The sequence below is a fragment of the Mastomys coucha genome, unplaced genomic scaffold, assembly GCF_008632895.1.
Source record: "Mastomys coucha isolate ucsf_1 unplaced genomic scaffold, UCSF_Mcou_1 pScaffold22, whole genome shotgun sequence".
Classification (NCBI taxonomy): domain Eukaryota; kingdom Metazoa; phylum Chordata; class Mammalia; order Rodentia; family Muridae; genus Mastomys; species Mastomys coucha.
The window spans coordinates 194228116-194246482 of record NW_022196905.1 but is presented as its reverse complement, the minus strand read 5'-3'; the positions used below and the strand labels follow the sequence as shown (position 1 = coordinate 194246482).

General features: G+C 39.9%; 1 protein-coding gene and 1 long non-coding RNA gene across 2 annotated transcripts in view; one reads left to right on the top strand and one right to left on the bottom strand.

Moving 5' to 3' along the window:
- Window positions 1-5689, top strand: part of LOC116069285 — a 21275-nt gene extending 15586 nt beyond the window's left edge. The window contains exon 3 of the long non-coding RNA XR_004109955.1: window positions 5609-5689. This is a non-coding gene — a long non-coding RNA (uncharacterized LOC116069285). The remainder of the gene's footprint in view (window positions 1-5608) is intronic.
- Vegfc (vascular endothelial growth factor C) overlaps window positions 1-14841 on the bottom strand; it is a 94671-nt gene extending 79830 nt beyond the window's left edge. Inside the window, exon 1 of the mRNA XM_031339815.1 lies at window positions 14238-14841. Coding sequence (XP_031195675.1) covers window positions 14238-14384 — 147 coding nt within the window. The 5' untranslated portion in view covers window positions 14385-14841. The remainder of the gene's footprint in view (window positions 1-14237) is intronic.
- Window positions 14842-18367: the final 3526 nt, after the last annotated feature.

Genomic DNA, 18367 nt, shown 5'->3' with positions numbered 1-18367 from the left:
AATAAATTTATGAAATTCTTAGGGAAATGGATGGATCTGGAGAATATCATCCTGAGTGAGGTAAGCCTGCTTAAAATATTTAATCACAAAATAGTACACTAGAATTAAATGTAACGTTAAACAAAACATTGGAATGTACTACAAAGAAGACTTCTTTGTGTCTGCTATTTTGATTTATAATAGTTATTATACCTTTGAATATCAAAGGGCACATTGTCCAATAGGATACTTTGCTTTATAGTCAAACAATATGCTCTAAGTTAGAAGTCAAATGACCTTCATACAATGATCCAGGCATTAAGGCATACTTTTTTTTTCCTACTGCACATAGGAAAAGACAACATATGGCCAATAGAAAAACGCAGGACCCAGAGAGTAACAAAGTCCTTGCAGAAAATCAATTAAAATGATAGTAGCTTAAGCTTAGGCAAACACTTCTCTAAAGACTAACTTAAACTTTTACAGAAAATAGTCTTTCAGTGTTCTAAAGTAAAACCACACAGCTTCAGACACAGGTAGGTCTGTGTTTGGAGTGAAATACATAGTCGCCATACTAAAATCCACACTTAAAAAAACTAGGTGACATTTTACTAAGAATTAAAGATTTTTAAGCATGTGTACCTTTTTGTGAATGCATTAAAATTCACATTAATGACTATTGGTCACTACTCATTTTACTGAGCTATCTATTAAAACTCACCAATTCCATTCACTAAGCAAAAATCATCTTTTTATGTACAATAGGCACAATAAATACACTAACTATAGCTCAATTCAATACCAAAAATACAACTTGAGTGCATAAAAGCTTTAGTGGGTAAGTTATTTTAATTTGCAGTGAAAATTAAATTATATTAATTCATTTGCTTAATTTAAATGTTTACTTGTCTGAGATGATCCTATAAAGAGGATGTTGTCCAACCCAACAAGGAATGTGGCTACCAACTGAAACACACCCAACAAGGAGTGTGGCTACTAACTGAGACACACCCAACAAGGAGTGTGGCTACTAACTGAGACACACCCAACAAGGAGTGTGGCTACTAACTGAGACACACCCAACAAGGGGTATGGCTACTAACTGAGACACACCCAACAAGGGGTGTGGCTACTAACTGAGACACACCCAACAAGGGGTGTGGCTACTAACTGAGACACACCCAACAAGGGGTGTGGCTACTGAGACACACCCAACAAGGGGTGTGGCTACTAACTGGGACACACCCAACAAGGGGTGTGGCTACTAACTGAGACACACCCAACAAGGGGTGTGGCTACTAACTGAGACACAGGAGGCAAAGACTCACCATGGGACACACACTTCTCAGTGGTGTCATGAAAGCCCTGTCACGGGTTGCTACATGATATGAAAAAATGGCACAGGAGAGCCAAAACTGAATCTCAGATATTGTCAGCTAAAGGGGGACTAAAGAGCCTTTGAAGCATGTCCCTGTGCGAATCAGCTTTCTGTCACTCTGACAAGCACTTAACCGGCTCACTTTACATAGAAAAGATTTATTTGGACTCATGGTTTTCAGGTTTCAGCACATGGGCACTTGGCTCTGTCAGTTTGGCCTGTGTCAAAACAGAAGATAATGCTGTGTAGTAGAGATCAGTAGCTTCATGGAGAACTGGATTCAAGGATGGGAGAATTCATCTACAAGGGAATGGCCTTAGAAAACTAATTTAATTCATTTTCATTATACTCCTAGTTCAAAAGTTTTCATCACTTGCCAATGTTATCCACCATAGGCTGGTAAGCCAACCATAAGCATATAAGAAGAAATAATGGAAGCAAAGGAAGAGGGGGCAGATAGATAAAAACAAAGTCACTTCAGTGTAAACTGTGCTGGTCACAGAAGCATCACTTCACCTTCATGACTGTGATGGTACTTTGACTTCGAATGGCCTCCATAGGCTCAGATATTTGAATACTTGGTCCCTTCTTGGTGAACCTCTTTTCAAAGAGTTATGGGATGTGGCCTTGTCGGAGGTGATGGGGTACTACCGTAGGCTTTGAGGTTTCCAAAACCTCTGGCCATTTCCAGAGTCTATCTCTGCCTAGTAGTTGTCGGTCAAGATGTGAGTTCTCACTCGTACCTTTACTCCATCATCGTGGACTCTAATCTTCTGAAACTTTAAGCCAAATGAAATGTTCTCTTTTATTATAAGTCACCTCAGTCATGGAGTTTATCATAGCAACAAAAAAAGGAGCTAAGACAACTGTAAAAGAACTTGAAGAGTCAAATAAGCTTGGAACTACACTCTATCTCATTGTCATGTTGCACCATGTATCAGTATCAGAATGATACTATATACATGTAGATACACCACAAAGGTGTATTTTTCTAAATTAGAACTTGTCTCCGACACATCAAGTATCATTGCTAGCAGTTTTGAGAAGGGAAAGTCTTACATTAATCTATGACTTCATTATTGACTTGATGTGTGCATCTAAAGCGGCTTCAGATGCCCCATGTTAAGTGTGATAGTCATGACTCATGAATAATTTTGGCCTAAATTTCTAGTTTGGCATGGATAAACACCAAAAATATAAAAGAAAGTCAGGAGACTCAAAGGGAACAAACAATGAATCACTCTCCTCTCAAAACTAAAGTTTGGCTCCAAGACAAAAAGATTAGTTTGTTTTCCTGGGATGTCATTAATGTGACGACCCATACACAAACATGAATCTAAGTAAGTGTTCATTTTTCAAAACATAAACTTGGAAGAGGGAGGACTTTAAAAAGAATAAAGTCACTAAATACACACAACAGACACAAATAGAGAAAAAGAATGAAAAATATTCCATTTAGGCAATAATACTGTAGTAAAGTAAACCATGGTGGTTTCAAACAGACCCACATCTGGTATTTGATATTAACTGGCTACTTCCAAGAAACGTTCGGAGCAAGCGGAAATAGCAAGGCGTTTTACAGATTATAGGAATTCAATTATGGGACACAAGGCAGCTGTGTGGCCACTCAAGTCAAAAGAAAATCAAGACTTTTACTTAAGGTCCAATCTGATTTAAATTGTCAATCTCTATCTACTCTGTTTTGGTCAGGGGGACATGGAAATAGGGAGAGACTTGACTAAAGTGTAAACAGAAAAGAGAAAAGGAGTCATTTCCTTGGTGAGAGGTTACAGATAGAGCTGCTACCAACACAATTATGTTTGCCATTCTGAAAAAGGTTGTAAACAGTTCACACTACTGGTCTGAGAAAGCAGATAAGTAGCTTCCTGGATGGCCAGACAGTTCCCGTGGGAGAGATGTGCTGCTTGCCTTTGCACAGTACATGTACATACGCCCTCTTATTCTGCTTTACTTCGTACTTTTCTCAACCTCCCCCAGGATTTTAGCAAGGAAAACTCCAAGATATCAAGGTTTTGAAAACTTTATCATCATGTTAAAGAATATTAAATAAGGAATGCTATTTTAATCCTGATTTGCCCCGAAAAGTAAAATAAAATTAAAAAAAGCACAGCAGCATTTTAGAAAAGAAAAATAATGCGTAAACAAAACAAATCATTATGAAAAAAATTATTTTATGTAAAAATCTAAGTCCGAATGTTGTGAAATGTCCACATAAGTGCTTATTTTTGTGCTTAGGTGAAATTTTAATCTTGAAATTAAAATTCAAAATTATTTTTTTAAAAAGATGATACCAGTGCACTATAGACAAATATGTATGTGTAATATATTGTCTATATGTGCATTCATTTATATGAGGAGTAGCTACTGTGTTCTGTTTAGAAGTATGACTTAAAAGCTCTAAAATACTCCAATGAACATCTGTATCGGGATCCTAGTATAATGATTAGGTTCAAGATCATATCTACAGCTTAAATGGGCACATTCCCCTAATTTATGGCCTCTTTATTCTTGATTGTTGTTGCATAAATATATGTGTGTGTGTGTGTGTGTGCATATATATATACATGTGTGTATATATATATACATACACATTCTTAAAAATATAACCTGCTTATTCCATATAACGTTACACACACACACATACACAAACATGTATGTGTGTGTGTGTGTGTGAACTAGCTCTGTTTATCTAGAGCATTAAAAACAAACTTATTGCATATTATATATGATAAATCATCCTAAAAGTTTCTGAATGTAGTGTTAATTGTTTAGACTAAAGCCACACGTGTACTTCTTAGAACATGTTTTCATCTGTGCTGAGTGCCTGGTTATTTGTCTGTCCTGGGAAGTGAAATTACAGCACTGGCCACAGAAAACATAACCAAGAAACCATACATATATATATGTACATACAGTTCATATATATATATATATATATATATATATATATATATATACATATGTATATGTGTGTGTGTGTGTGTGTATGTGTGTGTGCAGTTCACAGAATTGACTGATAACTTAGTAGAACCATCAAATGAAACCAAGTATGGTATTTTGAGTACATTTAGAGCCACTGAGGTAAACTAGACTTTTTAAAGATGTTTCAATTCCTATATTTATCTAAAATTCAACAGGAAGGTGCAGTCTTTGCTAATTGGCATTCAGGAAGACAGTCCCAAAGGAGTAAATGAAACTCACTTTTCTAAGAAAATGCACAGAAGTTTAAATTCTGTATGTAGGTTTCACTGAGTTTTCCTCTACTTTCTTTGATGAAAATGCACTTTGAAATTGTAGGCAAGATGCACTGATTTAATTTTAGATTTGCGGTATTAATCAGCATATATAGTAATTTTGTTGGGATCTTAGATGTCTTCATATTGAAGTAACATATTAGTATATTTACAATTAGCATGTTTTATTAAAGAATATTTTCTTGGATTTGTCCTGTCCTTAAAACAGGGGCATATGATGTAGCTCACACTGGCTTCCAAATTGGTTTCTTCCTGAGTGTACAGATTCCCTTACTAAACAGATTTACTTTCTATATTTTTAAGCTGAGCCCTTTTGAAATGATATTTTCTAATACTATTTCTACGTGGAACAGTATACGTTTATCCAAAAGATCCCAGTAAGAATCACTTTAGGTGAAACATATAATATCATCCTGGTTTCTAGGTTTTGTTTTCTGTGGCCAGGGCTGTCACTTCATTTCCAAGGACAGGAGAAAACCACCACCACCACCAACAACAACAAAGACAGGCACTTACCACAGACAAAAACATGTTCTACACAGTACATGTGTGGCTTTAGTCTAAACAATTAACACCCTACATTCATAGCCTGTTTAGGGTAATTTATCATACATAATATGCAATAAGTTTGTTTCTAATGTTCTAGATAATCAGAGCTACTTCATATGCCCATGACATAGTCTTGCCTTTGATTTTTCTCTCCCAGTCATGAAGCCAAACCACTACAACATTGAAAGATGAGCATATGTCAGTAATAATGCCGATCCATCCATTTCTCAGTCACTTACCTACAGACTCTAAGTTCAATGATATGGAGAGGCCCTTTGTTGTTATCTTTATTTGTAAAGAAGCTAACCTGCGCTGTCTTACATGGAGTGTGAGCCACTAGCAGAGTGTGAGTGTGGTTAACCATGATAAGGATTCAGGAAGTATTCCAGAGCCTTCACTCCTTTTTCTGGCTTAACTCTCTATCCAGGCAGTTCTGCTTTTGGCTGTTATGAGACTGCAACAAGTTACAAATGATGATGACTTCTAGGTACTATTCCTCCAAGTCCAAAGCAAGGTACAAGGGCATCTGCAGCAGAGGAAAAAGCAGGTGTGGACAGAGCCTTCACCACATAAGACCATAAACTTTACATGATAGGAAAAAGACCATGTGGAAAATAAGATTTAAGGTAAAACAAATACCAAAATAAAGTCTACTGAAAACCGTTAGATGACAGGAACCCTACCTCTGAAAGCTACCAGGGCAGTATCCACATAGGAAACATGAGAATTCATCAGGAAAAGAAGTATTTTAAGCTACATTTTGCCACGAATGCCCAATAAAAGCAAGTAATTAAAAAAATCACTGTTTTCATAACTACATAATGGATAGGAACTGAACATTTACATTGGAGAAGAAACTACAAACCTAAAACATTTGTTGTAAACATTATAATTTGAATACAAATCAAACCTATTAGCATTCCTTGTTATTCAAAGTTATTTGCAGTATTTAATTTTTTCTAACTTGAAAAATAAAGCAATGATTCCTTAACTCCCAATTTACACAAACTTGAACCTGCACATGTATAGCAAAAGGTCATCTCCACTAATAATAAGAATGCATATCCTCCAGCGGCAATGCAGTCTTTGAAAGATGATAGAACCCATGTCCAGATGTTGGAGAAGGGATGTGGTTCTTGCCAACCAACATTTGTTCTTTCTGGACCTTCTTATTTGGGAAGGTCCATTAGACATGTAAAGCCATGCGTTGTTGGTTTGGGCTTTTTTTCCCACAAAAACAATTACAATTACAATTTTCAAAATTGTAATTACAAAACAAATTACAATTTTCAAAAAAATATCTATTAGAAATTCTTGCAAGTATCCTGGCTAAGTACTTGTTCCTTCAATATGTCTGAAAGTCAGAGCACTCATACACCAGACATTGTGGGAAAGACCTGTAATCCCATCAGTCAAGAGGTAAAGGAGAACTCATGATCATCCCAGAATGGATAGAGTTCCAAGACCTCCTAGGCTACATAAACCCTGACCCAGATACACAGACAGGCAAGCCAGCAGGCAAATAGACAAATTCTGACCACCTGTGATCTATTTTTAGTCAAAGTGCAGCAAATGTTAAATTCCAGAATAAAGTTCATGTTCATTCATAAATAAGGGTAACTACTTTCCCATGATGGCTGTAACATATTCTTCTCTTCATTTTTGCATATTGCTGCAATGAGAGGAAGAATTGTAGGTTCAGAAAGGAGATAAGAGCATACAACTTTCATAAATGCAGAAGGTGTTGCAAAGGTTCCCTTTTTGACAAAAAGGAAAATCAACACAACAACAAAAGACTGTTCTTGAGATGGGGATCTAGCTGTCAGTAAAGTGGCTGTAGCCCAGGTATAATGATCTGATTTTGAACCAGGGTATGTACATAATAAGCCAGGCACAGTAGAGTCTACTTGCAAACCAGGGAGGTGGCTCTGGACTTTGAGGTCAATACCCTAGCCAAACAGATGAGCTCCAAATTCACTAAGAAATACTGTTTCAAAAAAAATGTAAACATTGAGTCAAGAATACACTAAGGTGGATCTCTGACCTCTGCAGGTATGGCAAACATAGACAAATGCATCTGCACAAACCAAAACATGAACAAAATACATTGTACACATGAATACATTTCTCAAAGAAAAAATAAAAGTACTAGTTTTTAAAAGTTTGATAGCTACCCAGAAAGACAAATCTGACCAGTGCCTTACTCAGCCATCAGAGAAGCTTCCCACTGCAATATATAGAACCAAATGCAAATACCCAACAGCCAGATGTTATGCAGAGAGTGAGAGACTTTTGGAACACCCAGCCTTAAATGGGATGTCTCCACCAAATCCCTCCCCTCACTCACTGAACCATGTGGAAGAGGAGGCAGAAAGGGTGTAAGAGCCGGAGGGTATGGAGGTCACCAAGGATCCTAAGTCCTTTAAATTAATGTGATTGAAACACATAGGAGATCTCTCATACACAAGAGGACCACCACCCCATTCCCCAACATTAAAGTAATGCTGTTTTTTTTCCTGGTCATCTAATTCGTTCCTTATGTTTATCTTTTGTAGTGTAACATGACAGCCATCTACAGAGATGCAGTGAAAAGCGCAATGATGTCAGATTGTGAGACATGGTAAGGGTGTGCTAAGGTTCTTGGGGTGCTGAACACCATTGGTAATCACTCTTACTCTCAGTATGTAAGGAGTCGTTGATGTCTGGAGGACAGTATAAATGTGGAGTAGCTAAGACAAGACCTAAGCTGGCAGGGGAAGAAGCTCTAACTGCCAACATGCCAGGCACCAAGTTCTCAACAACCCAGTCATAGCTGAGCCAAGAGTCCAAGTTGCAAAGTGACTATATCTCTGTATCAATAGCTAAATCCCCCAAATCTACTACCCTACGCCTTCTCAGATCCATGTGGGATAGGAATAAAAACTCTAGACCTAAAAAAGAGCTACTGCAGTCAGTAATTAACTGGGTCCCAAAACAATCTTGATAGTGTGACATGAAAATTGGTTATCATTCGGGAAATCATAGTTGAGAGGAAATACGAAGAAATGAAAGACAACGAAGGATGAATTTGAGCTTTATGGGTATAAATCCGGCTCCATGTGTACGTATCCAGCATTGTGAGAACACAGATCAAGAATGGAGTCTTGTGAGATTTCTAAGTGTTTGTGAGAAAACTCACACGTTTTCTTATCTTGTGACAAGAGTCTTGTGACCTCAGTTTCTTCACAAATATGGAATTGTTCTTGTCATGGGTTTTTTGTGGCCCCTCCCAGATGAGGGGAGTTTAGGAGTGAGTTTACTTCAGAGTATTCTTTGCAACTGGATGCCTCTATGTTAAAACGTGGTTATACCATGTGCAGCTTGCCTGCTGTGTTCAACTGGCCCATGTGATTGTACACTTTACTCACATGACCCTCTTAACCCTCAGCATACACACTGTCTGATGCTTTGAGGAAAGCTGGCCATTGCATGAGACATTAGTGGACCTCACTTATTGGCTCCATTCTCCCAGGTCCTACCACCTTTAGAACAATAAACAGAGCATCATACAGATGAATGATAAAAACCTAATGCAAGGATGAGAAGAAAAAAAAAACCCACTTAATAATATACTCAGGAGAATCAAGCTTTGTTTGTTTGTTTGTTTGTTTGTTTTGTTTTAAGGAGAATTGTCCTTAACTCTTAGCTAAATTCAGAAGAGGGAACATGGACTCAACCCTTCCCTGAGGCAAATCTCTCCCCTCCTCAGAGTAGACTCCTAGGAAGTCAAATACTAAACTCCCAACAGAAATTAATGTGGGATGTGGGATGAAATAATGAGAGATTAAAAGTCTCTTATTTCTAATCCTAGAATTCTGATGTTGTGGAAGAGGTGGGGGGCTTCTTCTTGCCAAGAAGAATAGAAATAATGGTGCATTACTTCTATATATGCTTGAATATATACATATATATATGTATATATATATACACACACATACATATATATGTATATATTTGTTTATATATATTCAAGTCTATGTTACTTGAATAAAATTGCATTTCTTTGTATGTTGAATACTGACCAATATACCACATTCTTAAACCTTCATAGGGATTATAGTAACAATTGTCAGAAGTTTATTACGTGCCTCAAGTCCTATTGACCCTAGGCAATTATGTCCCTGTAAGGCAGAGAGGCTCTCAGCCCATGCATCACCACTGCACTGAGGGTTGCCTCTCAGGTATTTACATTATGATTCATAACAATTGCAATATTGTAGTTTTACAAAGTAGCAGTGAAGTGATTCTATGGCTGGGGTCACCGTAACATGAGGAACGGTATTAAAGGTTCACAGCCTTAGGAATGATGAGAGCTGCTATTACACAGGCTTACTCTGAAGGGGATTTATTTTACTTTTCCAAATCTGTCTTATTCCTAAGAGTATGCTAAGTGGTCTGTGGAGTGACACTCCTACTCAGCCTCTTCTGTGAAATAGCCTAAAACATCAAAGCCAGGGTTAATCTCTCCTCATCCAACTTTTACAGTAAGCAGTCAGTAGACTGATGAGTCCATCCTCCATTTTTTGCCCCCATCTCTGTCCTGCTGGAGCTCTGCGTAAGACTTCATCAATATAATTTCTTTTTGTTTCTTAATTAGGCCACATCCAATTAAAAGTCTTTATGACTCTTTTGATTGATTTCAACAGTCTTGCTTACTTTTTGTTCAGATCATAAATAATCCTTCTCCCATGACTCAGAGAGTTCAGTCGAAACCCTGGAAGCTGGCTGGTGAGACAGTCCTCAGAAGAATTCAAGCTATCTAAACATCTTGGAACTTAGGAGAACTTACTGTTGTCTATATAACTCCCCCTCCAGCTCCAAACTGTTCGATTTGCCTTCTCATGTCCCCATCGTATCCTAACGAGCAGGTATAGCTCTGGTTTGAATGAATCCATCTATTAAAAATGCACTTGAATTACAACTCATGCTCCTCTCTCGTTTCAAAACCTACAAAATGGTTTAATGCCAATTTCATAATAGATAATAATTTATCTTGACTATTTCACTTCAACGGAACCCCCCCCCCAAAAAACCCAAAAAATGAAAAAAAAAAAAAAACAGAAATTGGCATGCTTTTCAAGATGACCTCTGCATGACATATTACTTCACAAACTGATTAGTAACATGAAGACTATGTTAAAAACTAATGGACTTAGTTGTTCATATGCACCATCCAGTACTTTTACTGTTAAAAGAAATGACTCGAGATATTAGTTCAAGTGTATCTTTTTAACCAAAGCCCAGATTTATTTGGTATCAGGTTAAAAGAGAAAACAGAGTCCTCTAGGGAATTCTGGTGTAGGCACACATATGGTACTTTGAAGAACACTGTTATTGATTTAGTTAGCACCGTAAGTAACAAAGTAAAGCACACAGATTTATGTAAAAATGGATAAAGAAAATCTGGTCTATTGTAAACCAAAATATGTAAAGACTGTGGTATTTTTCACAATACACTGGTTCAAGAACAAATTAAGAAAACATGAAATTTGGGTAAGGGGGTTCTGGAAGGAGTTGGAAATGCAGAGTGGAGGATGGATATAAACAAACTACAATGGATACATAAATGAAATTCTCAAAGGAAAAACAATACTGTCTTTTAAAAGATTGACAGCTACACAGAAAGACAAATATGATTGGTGCCTTGCTCAGCCACCAATAGAGAAGCTTCTTCCTGCCACAGACTGGAACAAGTACAGACACTAATAGCAGATACTATCTATGCCAAGAGAAAGAGACCTTGAAACATGGAGCCATTAAATGGGATGTCTCCACCAAATCCCTCAGGGAATCCTACAGAAGAGGCAGAAAAAAATGTGAGAGCAATACCGGATGGAGGACACCAAGAAACAAAACCCTCTAAATCAATATGATCAAAACACGTATGAACTCACAGTGATTGAAACCATATCCACAGAGCCTGCACTAGATGAGGTTCCGGAGCTGAAAGGAGAAATGAACACATGACCCTACCCCAAACCCAGAATAAACAAAGGACTCTTAAGGGTAGGTTGCATGCCCAGCAGTACATGGCTAACAAACAACAAACCTATCGGCCTCTTTGTAGCTTTGTCTGGTGATGTCATGCCTGGCCGACTTATTCATTTTAATCTGTTTCTTGTGCCTTCTCTTGGGCTCCTCCCCTTCAGTTTGTTGGTTTATTTGTTTGCTTCGTTTTCTTTGGTTTTCCAATCCCAATGTGTTAGTTCTTGTTTTACCTTATTATATTCCATTTTATTATTGTTCACATTGAAGCCTGTTTTCTTTCTAATAACAGACAGAAAAATGGAGGTGAGAGGAGCTGCAAGGAGTAGAGAGAGGGGAAACTGGAATCAAGATATATATGTGAGGGAAAAAAAACATTTTCAACAAAAGGTAAAACTGTTTGATAACTACCGTCTGTACGAGGTGTGTCTTCCCTCTGATTTACTTTTTGTCATAAGCCAATGTCTTTCGTAAAATTAGGGTCTTCAACTCCTAATAAGCAGAGTGTGCTCTACCCAAACTGAGTGGCAAATTCTGAGATATAGCAATCAGGTGTTCTTTCTGAGAACAGCAGTTTTCATCAGTCTGATAACAAGTTTTCAATGTCTCTTTTTATGCCCACAGCATACAGTTGCCTTAGTTTTCTGACCCTGACCTGTTTACATTAACATCCTTCAGAAAATATTTTAGGACTTTTCATTAATTCATACAGTCATGAAAATAGAAAGGGGAACCTACTCACTTCCAGTTATCGGCACGGCCTTGGGTACCACAAAGACTGTATGCTGAGTATTGCCTTATAGCTGATTGGCTTTCCTAGTGTGTGAATTTTAAATTGCTACATGGGTTTTTACTAATTAACAGAAATTTTGTATGAGTTAATTCTATGTATAATTGACATCCTGTATATATTTTGTGAAACACTTTCTTGGGGTTTAAGTTGTTCCTGGGAAACTAACAACTGGTTTTCCCTCCAGTTCTCCCATACTTGCTAATTGAGGTGCCTTAAAAGGCCACTAGGGAGAGACATGGAGTCTTTACACCAGTGTTTGGGTCACTGGGTGAAAATTTCACAGCAAGGATATAGTTTTGCCCAAGGCATCAGTAAAACAAGCTGTCAAAGTTCTACTTACCCACTAGGAAAAGGTTCAGTAAGCAGAAAGAAGTATAAGGTGCATGAAATTCAAACATACAAAATAATGTTTCCTCTGAGAGATAACAAAGTCATAGTACATACCAAATATCAGTTCTTATTCAACATACAATATTTAAAAGATGGTTAAATATGAAAGGAAACTTTTACAAACAAATTTTTCAGAGAAAATGAGACATTTAATGACCTACCAATGAGAAGATCCTTGAAGATTAAAAATGAAGAAACTTGATTTTATCCTACAACTTTCTACCTCCTGGAACACACAGTTGAGCTCTCCAACACAAATACAGGCATCCATGCTCTGGCACAGTCATTCCGGACTGACTCAGAAGTGACAGTCTCCTCGTATAATCTATTGGCTTATCGGGAAATGCTTCTCATTTGACTCAATGTGTCACACTTTCCTACTGTAAACCAAAGCCCGATTATCATAGGCGATGGTGATGTTGTCTGACTAAGTTACAAGTAGATCAGTTTGAATTTGCAGAGGCAGAAAGTGACTAGGTCTGGCAAAAAATACAAGGACTCAAATTACAGGAAGTACGACTGGGGTCCCGTGTTTTACTTCTGTGGCATTTAGAGACGATGATATTCTCATCATTGCCCTTACAGTAATGCTGTATGTTACAGTGTGCTGAATGTTACAGTTCTCTCACAATGGGTGCAAAATCTGGTATTTGTATTTTTATCAAATGGTAATTACACAATGGTAATTTGATATTTTATAACCTAGTCTTGCCCATATGAAAGTTTATCTCAGACAAACCTTTCCAGGGAAAGTGATTTTTACCTCTGCACATTCTGTGTATGTTTACCAATAAAGCCAACTGAAAGCTGAGAGTAACACACCCTCTTCTTTTTTCCCCCCCCACTAGCAGTCAGCTGCAATAAACCACTTCAGTCAGCTTCCAGCCAGGAGAGCGCTTCGCAGTGCCTTAAACACAAAACTTTTTCAGGAGTTCAAGATCTCAACTATTATGCCAAGTATAAACTTTGAGATGTTCTAAACATATTCTTTGGAAGGTTCAAGTGAGAAGTACACAAGATAAGATAACTGAGTCAGAGAATCGGAATGTCTTCAAAAGTCCCTTACCGTGTTTAGGAAAGGCGCTATTTTACTTAAAAACAAAATAAAACAAACAAATTGATATTTCAATTTTTTAGTATCTTATAACCAGGGTTTAGGAACGGAGTTGTTAAAGTTGGGGAAAAAGTCTCACTTGACTATGATTTAAAAGATTCCAATCTCTGTTACATCTTAGATTCGATCAAGTTCAAGTTAATTCTAAAATCCAAAACCTTTAAGCCCAGCTTCTAAATTTACTTACGCTTTTTCCAAACTAGCTCACAGAGCCTGGGGCTCCTGCTATACAAACCCCATGAGCATAAACCTCTGTTGTCTGGTCACACACTCCAGAAACTCTTTGGAGTCCAAAACCAGCCAGGAAAAGTAAAGAGCATTTCCTACAGCAATGTAATTCCCTCTGGAGCTATGCCACCGGGGCAGGGTGCAAACTCCCCTGTTGGCAGGAGAGCTCTGTAAAGAAAACGAATGTGTGTGTGACTGGACACCTCTTTGGGCCCTTCCCTCCTTTAAGTTGCTTTCCTTTCTAGTAACAGCTTTCCACTGGAGGAGGAAAAAGAAGAGAGAGAGAGAGAGAGAGAGAGAGAGAGAGAGAGAGAGAGAAGAGAAACTTTGCTCCAAGCAAGCATGCACCAATCTGTAACTTTGGATCCAAAGGTTAAATAAATAATTATGCACACACTCTCCAGGGCAGGTTCTCTGGACACCCAGTAAAGCCAAGCCCACACACAGTCCAGGGCTTGGGGAGCCTCGGATCCTCAGCCCAACCCGACGGGGTTCCCGTGCACCTACCTTGACCTCGCCCCCGTCGGGCTCTGCTTCTGAGAAGCCCAGTCCCGACTCGAAGGCGGCGACCGTGGCGGGCGCCTCGTGCGGACCCGGGATCAGCGCAGCGGCGAGCAGGGAACACGCCAGAGACAAGAAGCACAGCAAGTGCATGGTGGATGGACCGGGAGCGGGGAGGCCGGTCCGCTGGCTGGCGCAGGCTGGGGCGCGAGGCTGAGGTCCAGCTCCTCGTCCCAGTCCCGTGGTTTCCTCCCTGGGACCCCCCTGGGCGAGCGTCTCCCGGGGCTCAGCGGCTCCCAACTTTTGCCCTCGGCTATGGCAGCCCGCGCGGGGGAGAGGCTCCCGGGTGTCAGGTACGAGCCTCACAGGAAACCGGACATCCGAACTGCCCTCGGTGGCGGCCGGCGAGGTGAAGCGAGGGCGCCGGGGGCCGGCTCCGCCGATCGCGGTTTTGTTTTTGGCGTTTTTGCAAAGAAAGGGGGTGGGGTGAGGGGGGTGAAGCCCAGTCACCCCGCGATGTTCCACTCGTCCCTCGGAGCCCTCGGGTCCCTCGTCCCCCTCCTCCCTCCCCTCGCCCGAAGTGAAAGGAGCCGGGCCGCGGGAGCCGCGGGAGCAGGCGATGGTGGCGGCGGAGCCGGGGGGCGGGAGGAGGGCGGCGGGGCGCCCGGCGGCGGCGAGGCCCGCGAGCTCCCGGGCGCTCGAGCCTCCTGCGCGCGCGGGGCCGAGCGGTGGCGGTGGCGGCGGCGGCGGCGGGCGCAGGGGCAGGGCATGACTGATGCGCCCTCTGCCTGCGCTTATGTGAGAGAAAGCGGCAAGAGGGAGGGAGCGTGCCGAGCCCAGTCTGCCCTCCCCTCTCTTTCCCTCGGAAGCTCGCTCCCTCCAGCCCCGCGCTTTCCTCCAGCCCCACCTCCATCCTCTCCCCTTGCTTTCCCTCTCTCTGCCCTTCTCTCTGGGGCTCTGTTGGGGTGGGGTGGGGGAGCAGGGGGCTCAAGTTAAGTCTGGGGGGCTGGATCTCTCTGCAGGACTAGTTTTAGAGGCCACATGACTGAGCTCGGCTGCTAGAAAGATGGGGAGGGGAAGCAGGTACAGTGAGAAGGGGATGCATGCTTTGGCCCTGGCAACACCTTGTGGTAAAGTCCTACTCCATGCACTCTTCATCCTGAGAAGTTTGGAACCAGTCTGAGAGTTCTCAAACACTTCAGAGTAAAGGTCATCATTGTAGCAGAGACATTTGGGGCCATGGTGCCCTTCCCAGCACCACCACCTCCACTGTTTTCTGGGTTACTTGAAGCGAGAATGCAATGCCTGACATCTCAGAATACAGGACAGTTTATTGACATTCATGCTAAGATCTTAGTGATTTTCAGGAAGACCTAAACTTCCAGAAGATGGACAGATGGACTGGAATCTTGAAGAAAGAGACACAGCCAGTTTCTGCAAGACATATCTTTCACTTACAAGAGAAAGAGGACGAATGGGACCATTGATACGCTGAAAGAGCAAACTGCAGTGATGCATTTGTTCTCTGGAAATGCTCCTAGGGACTTTGCTGTCTTGCTGGTGATAGCAACTGCTTTCCTTGACCGGTGGGCAGATGGCAGAAGTTCCACTTAAGCTGCTTCAACAGCATATAAAACATGGAGGATCTTGTCTATTCAAAATCTATATTAAGTGTACTAATGTTAAAAAGCCATAAAATTGTAGTTGGAGGAAAGATGTTTCCTTGTGATTCAAATTCTGTGATCTGGAGGTCTCCTTGTCCAACATTTAAGTGAACACTTAAATACCTCTGCAAACAGTGAATGCTCCTGGCGGTGACTGAGCTTCCCCTTTATGGAAGACTAACATCTTTGAATCTTCCTTCTGACTATCCATTGCTTTTGACTTTGATATTTTTGAAAACTTCATCTAATCTCAATTCCACATGTTAGCCCCTCAGATCTTTGGAAATGTTTGTCAACTTCTCCCAGGGCTACTTTTCCTACCACTGAAAGATTTCTTTATCCTCATCCGTCGTGCTAAGTTTATGTTCATAAAGTACACCGTTCAGAACATGGCTCCATACTTAAAATACCCCAACGAAGCATGCAGAGAAGGAGGGGGTCTTCCTTGTCTAGAGAGCAAGCATTTGTTGACATAGCCTTGGACCAAGTTTATTTTCTGGCAGCCAAGTCATGCTGTTGATGCAAAGAACTCTTGAAGTTGACCAGATTTCTCAAGAAATCTGCGTGTGTACTGTGATTTAGTCACGTCTGCATTGCTCTGCATTGTGGCAGGAGTTGCCCTCCTGGGCTCTAATGTGGGTCTAGTTGTTTATCACCAGGAAGTCCTACCTTGCCACAGACAGGCCATCACAATGTGCTGAGGTAATTTGAGAACTTGACAGCGTGGATGTGTTCCCTTCTTTCCGTGTTCCTGTTGAACTGGCTGGATTTTAACTCAAGTAGAGATGGAGTGTCCTTGTAATCTGGTCCCAGTACAGTGGTTCTCAACTTTTATTGCACTTGGAGTCACAAAGGGCGGTTGTAAAAACAGATGCTTGGGCACACCACCAGGGATTTAGGGAATTCTGGGAAAAGGCTTGGAAGTCGGAATGCCCGCAGATAGACACAGCCCACATTGAGAATATCACACATTTCCAACTGCTGGGTAATCGATAACATAGAATCAACAAATTAAACATGTATCAAAATGAATTAGTGACAAAATAATTTTAAAAAGGTAGTTAGCACATACACTCCACTTACATATCTTCCTGTTGCTATTACTGCTTTGTGTAAATAAGGTTGTAGCAAGACTTGTTTAAATAAAAGAAACATCAGTAGTCTTTAAAATCAATACAGTAGGGCTGACTATATAGCCCAATGTTAGAATGTTTACCTACCATGAATGAAACCTAGGGTTTAAAAGAAATTATCACTATTATTATATATAATAGTTATTAATAAACATTATATAACAACACACATTTTTTTAAGTTGCTAGGGATTTTTCCCTCTGCTTAACATCTAAAAATTAAATAAACCATTACAGATTTTGAAGTTTAAAAACATCTTTTTTTAAACTGTTTTTTGTTTTGATTTTTTTTCTATCAATGACTTCCTGAAAGCCATTACTACTGTTATTTTTAAAAAAACACTTCTAAAGGAAAGGGGGGGGCATTTTACTGTTTGTTTGTTTGTTTTGTTTTGTTTTCCAGGAACTATTACTCTGTTAGTAGAAACTGAGATGGGAGTATTGGGTAACATTTGCATTTGCCTCCAGTTTTTTGTAACTATTGGGTTTCTAATCTTTTGGACGATAGTGTTTGAGGGCAAATTACTATATGTCTAAGTCCGATTCTTATCAGAGTTTGTGAGTCTCCCCTGGGCCAAATTCCAACACCTGTCAGAAGAGGTAATGTTGCAAGAAAAGAATTCCCAGTGTGACACACTGGGAAGATAGTAGGCCTTATACTACAGACTGACAAGAGCTTCACTCTTATACAGGAGGAGAAAGGCCTGGGACAAAAACTACAGTCAAGCAATCTAATCAAGCTCATTTGTGCATTTTATTATTTGGGTTGTTTCTGCTTGGAGGTTATGTTGGCAAAGCAGAAATCATTACTGCTTGCAAAGTCACTTTGGTTTGCACAGGGTCCTGTCCAGAGACGATTGTACACACTTAAGGTTGGAGGTGACCCTGATTCCCTCAGTGGAATAATGACTCCCATGTGGAATCAACATTTGTTCACATCGCTGAGTGAACAAGCCTGTAAGATTTAACTGTTTAGGGAATCTTGGAAATATTGGTATCTTTATCCTTGCATGAGAGGTTAAATAAATTTATGATTAACCCACATTGTTGCCAATTTTTAGACAGCTACCTTTTAAGAGGTTGTTAACACTTCTGTATAGTACTGCAACAAGAATATGATCCAAGAATAAGGGATGGCTTCAGGACCTAACAAACAATGATTTCAGTACATGCTATATGTGCCTTTATGAGCCTTACATACAATGTACATGCTTTAACATTCATTAAATTCTGTCCACCTCCTTTAGTTTAATCTATATATGATTTCAATTACTTTCCTACTCCCAAGATTTTATGGTTGCAATTCAAACTTTTCTAATTGAATGGTTAAATCATTTTCA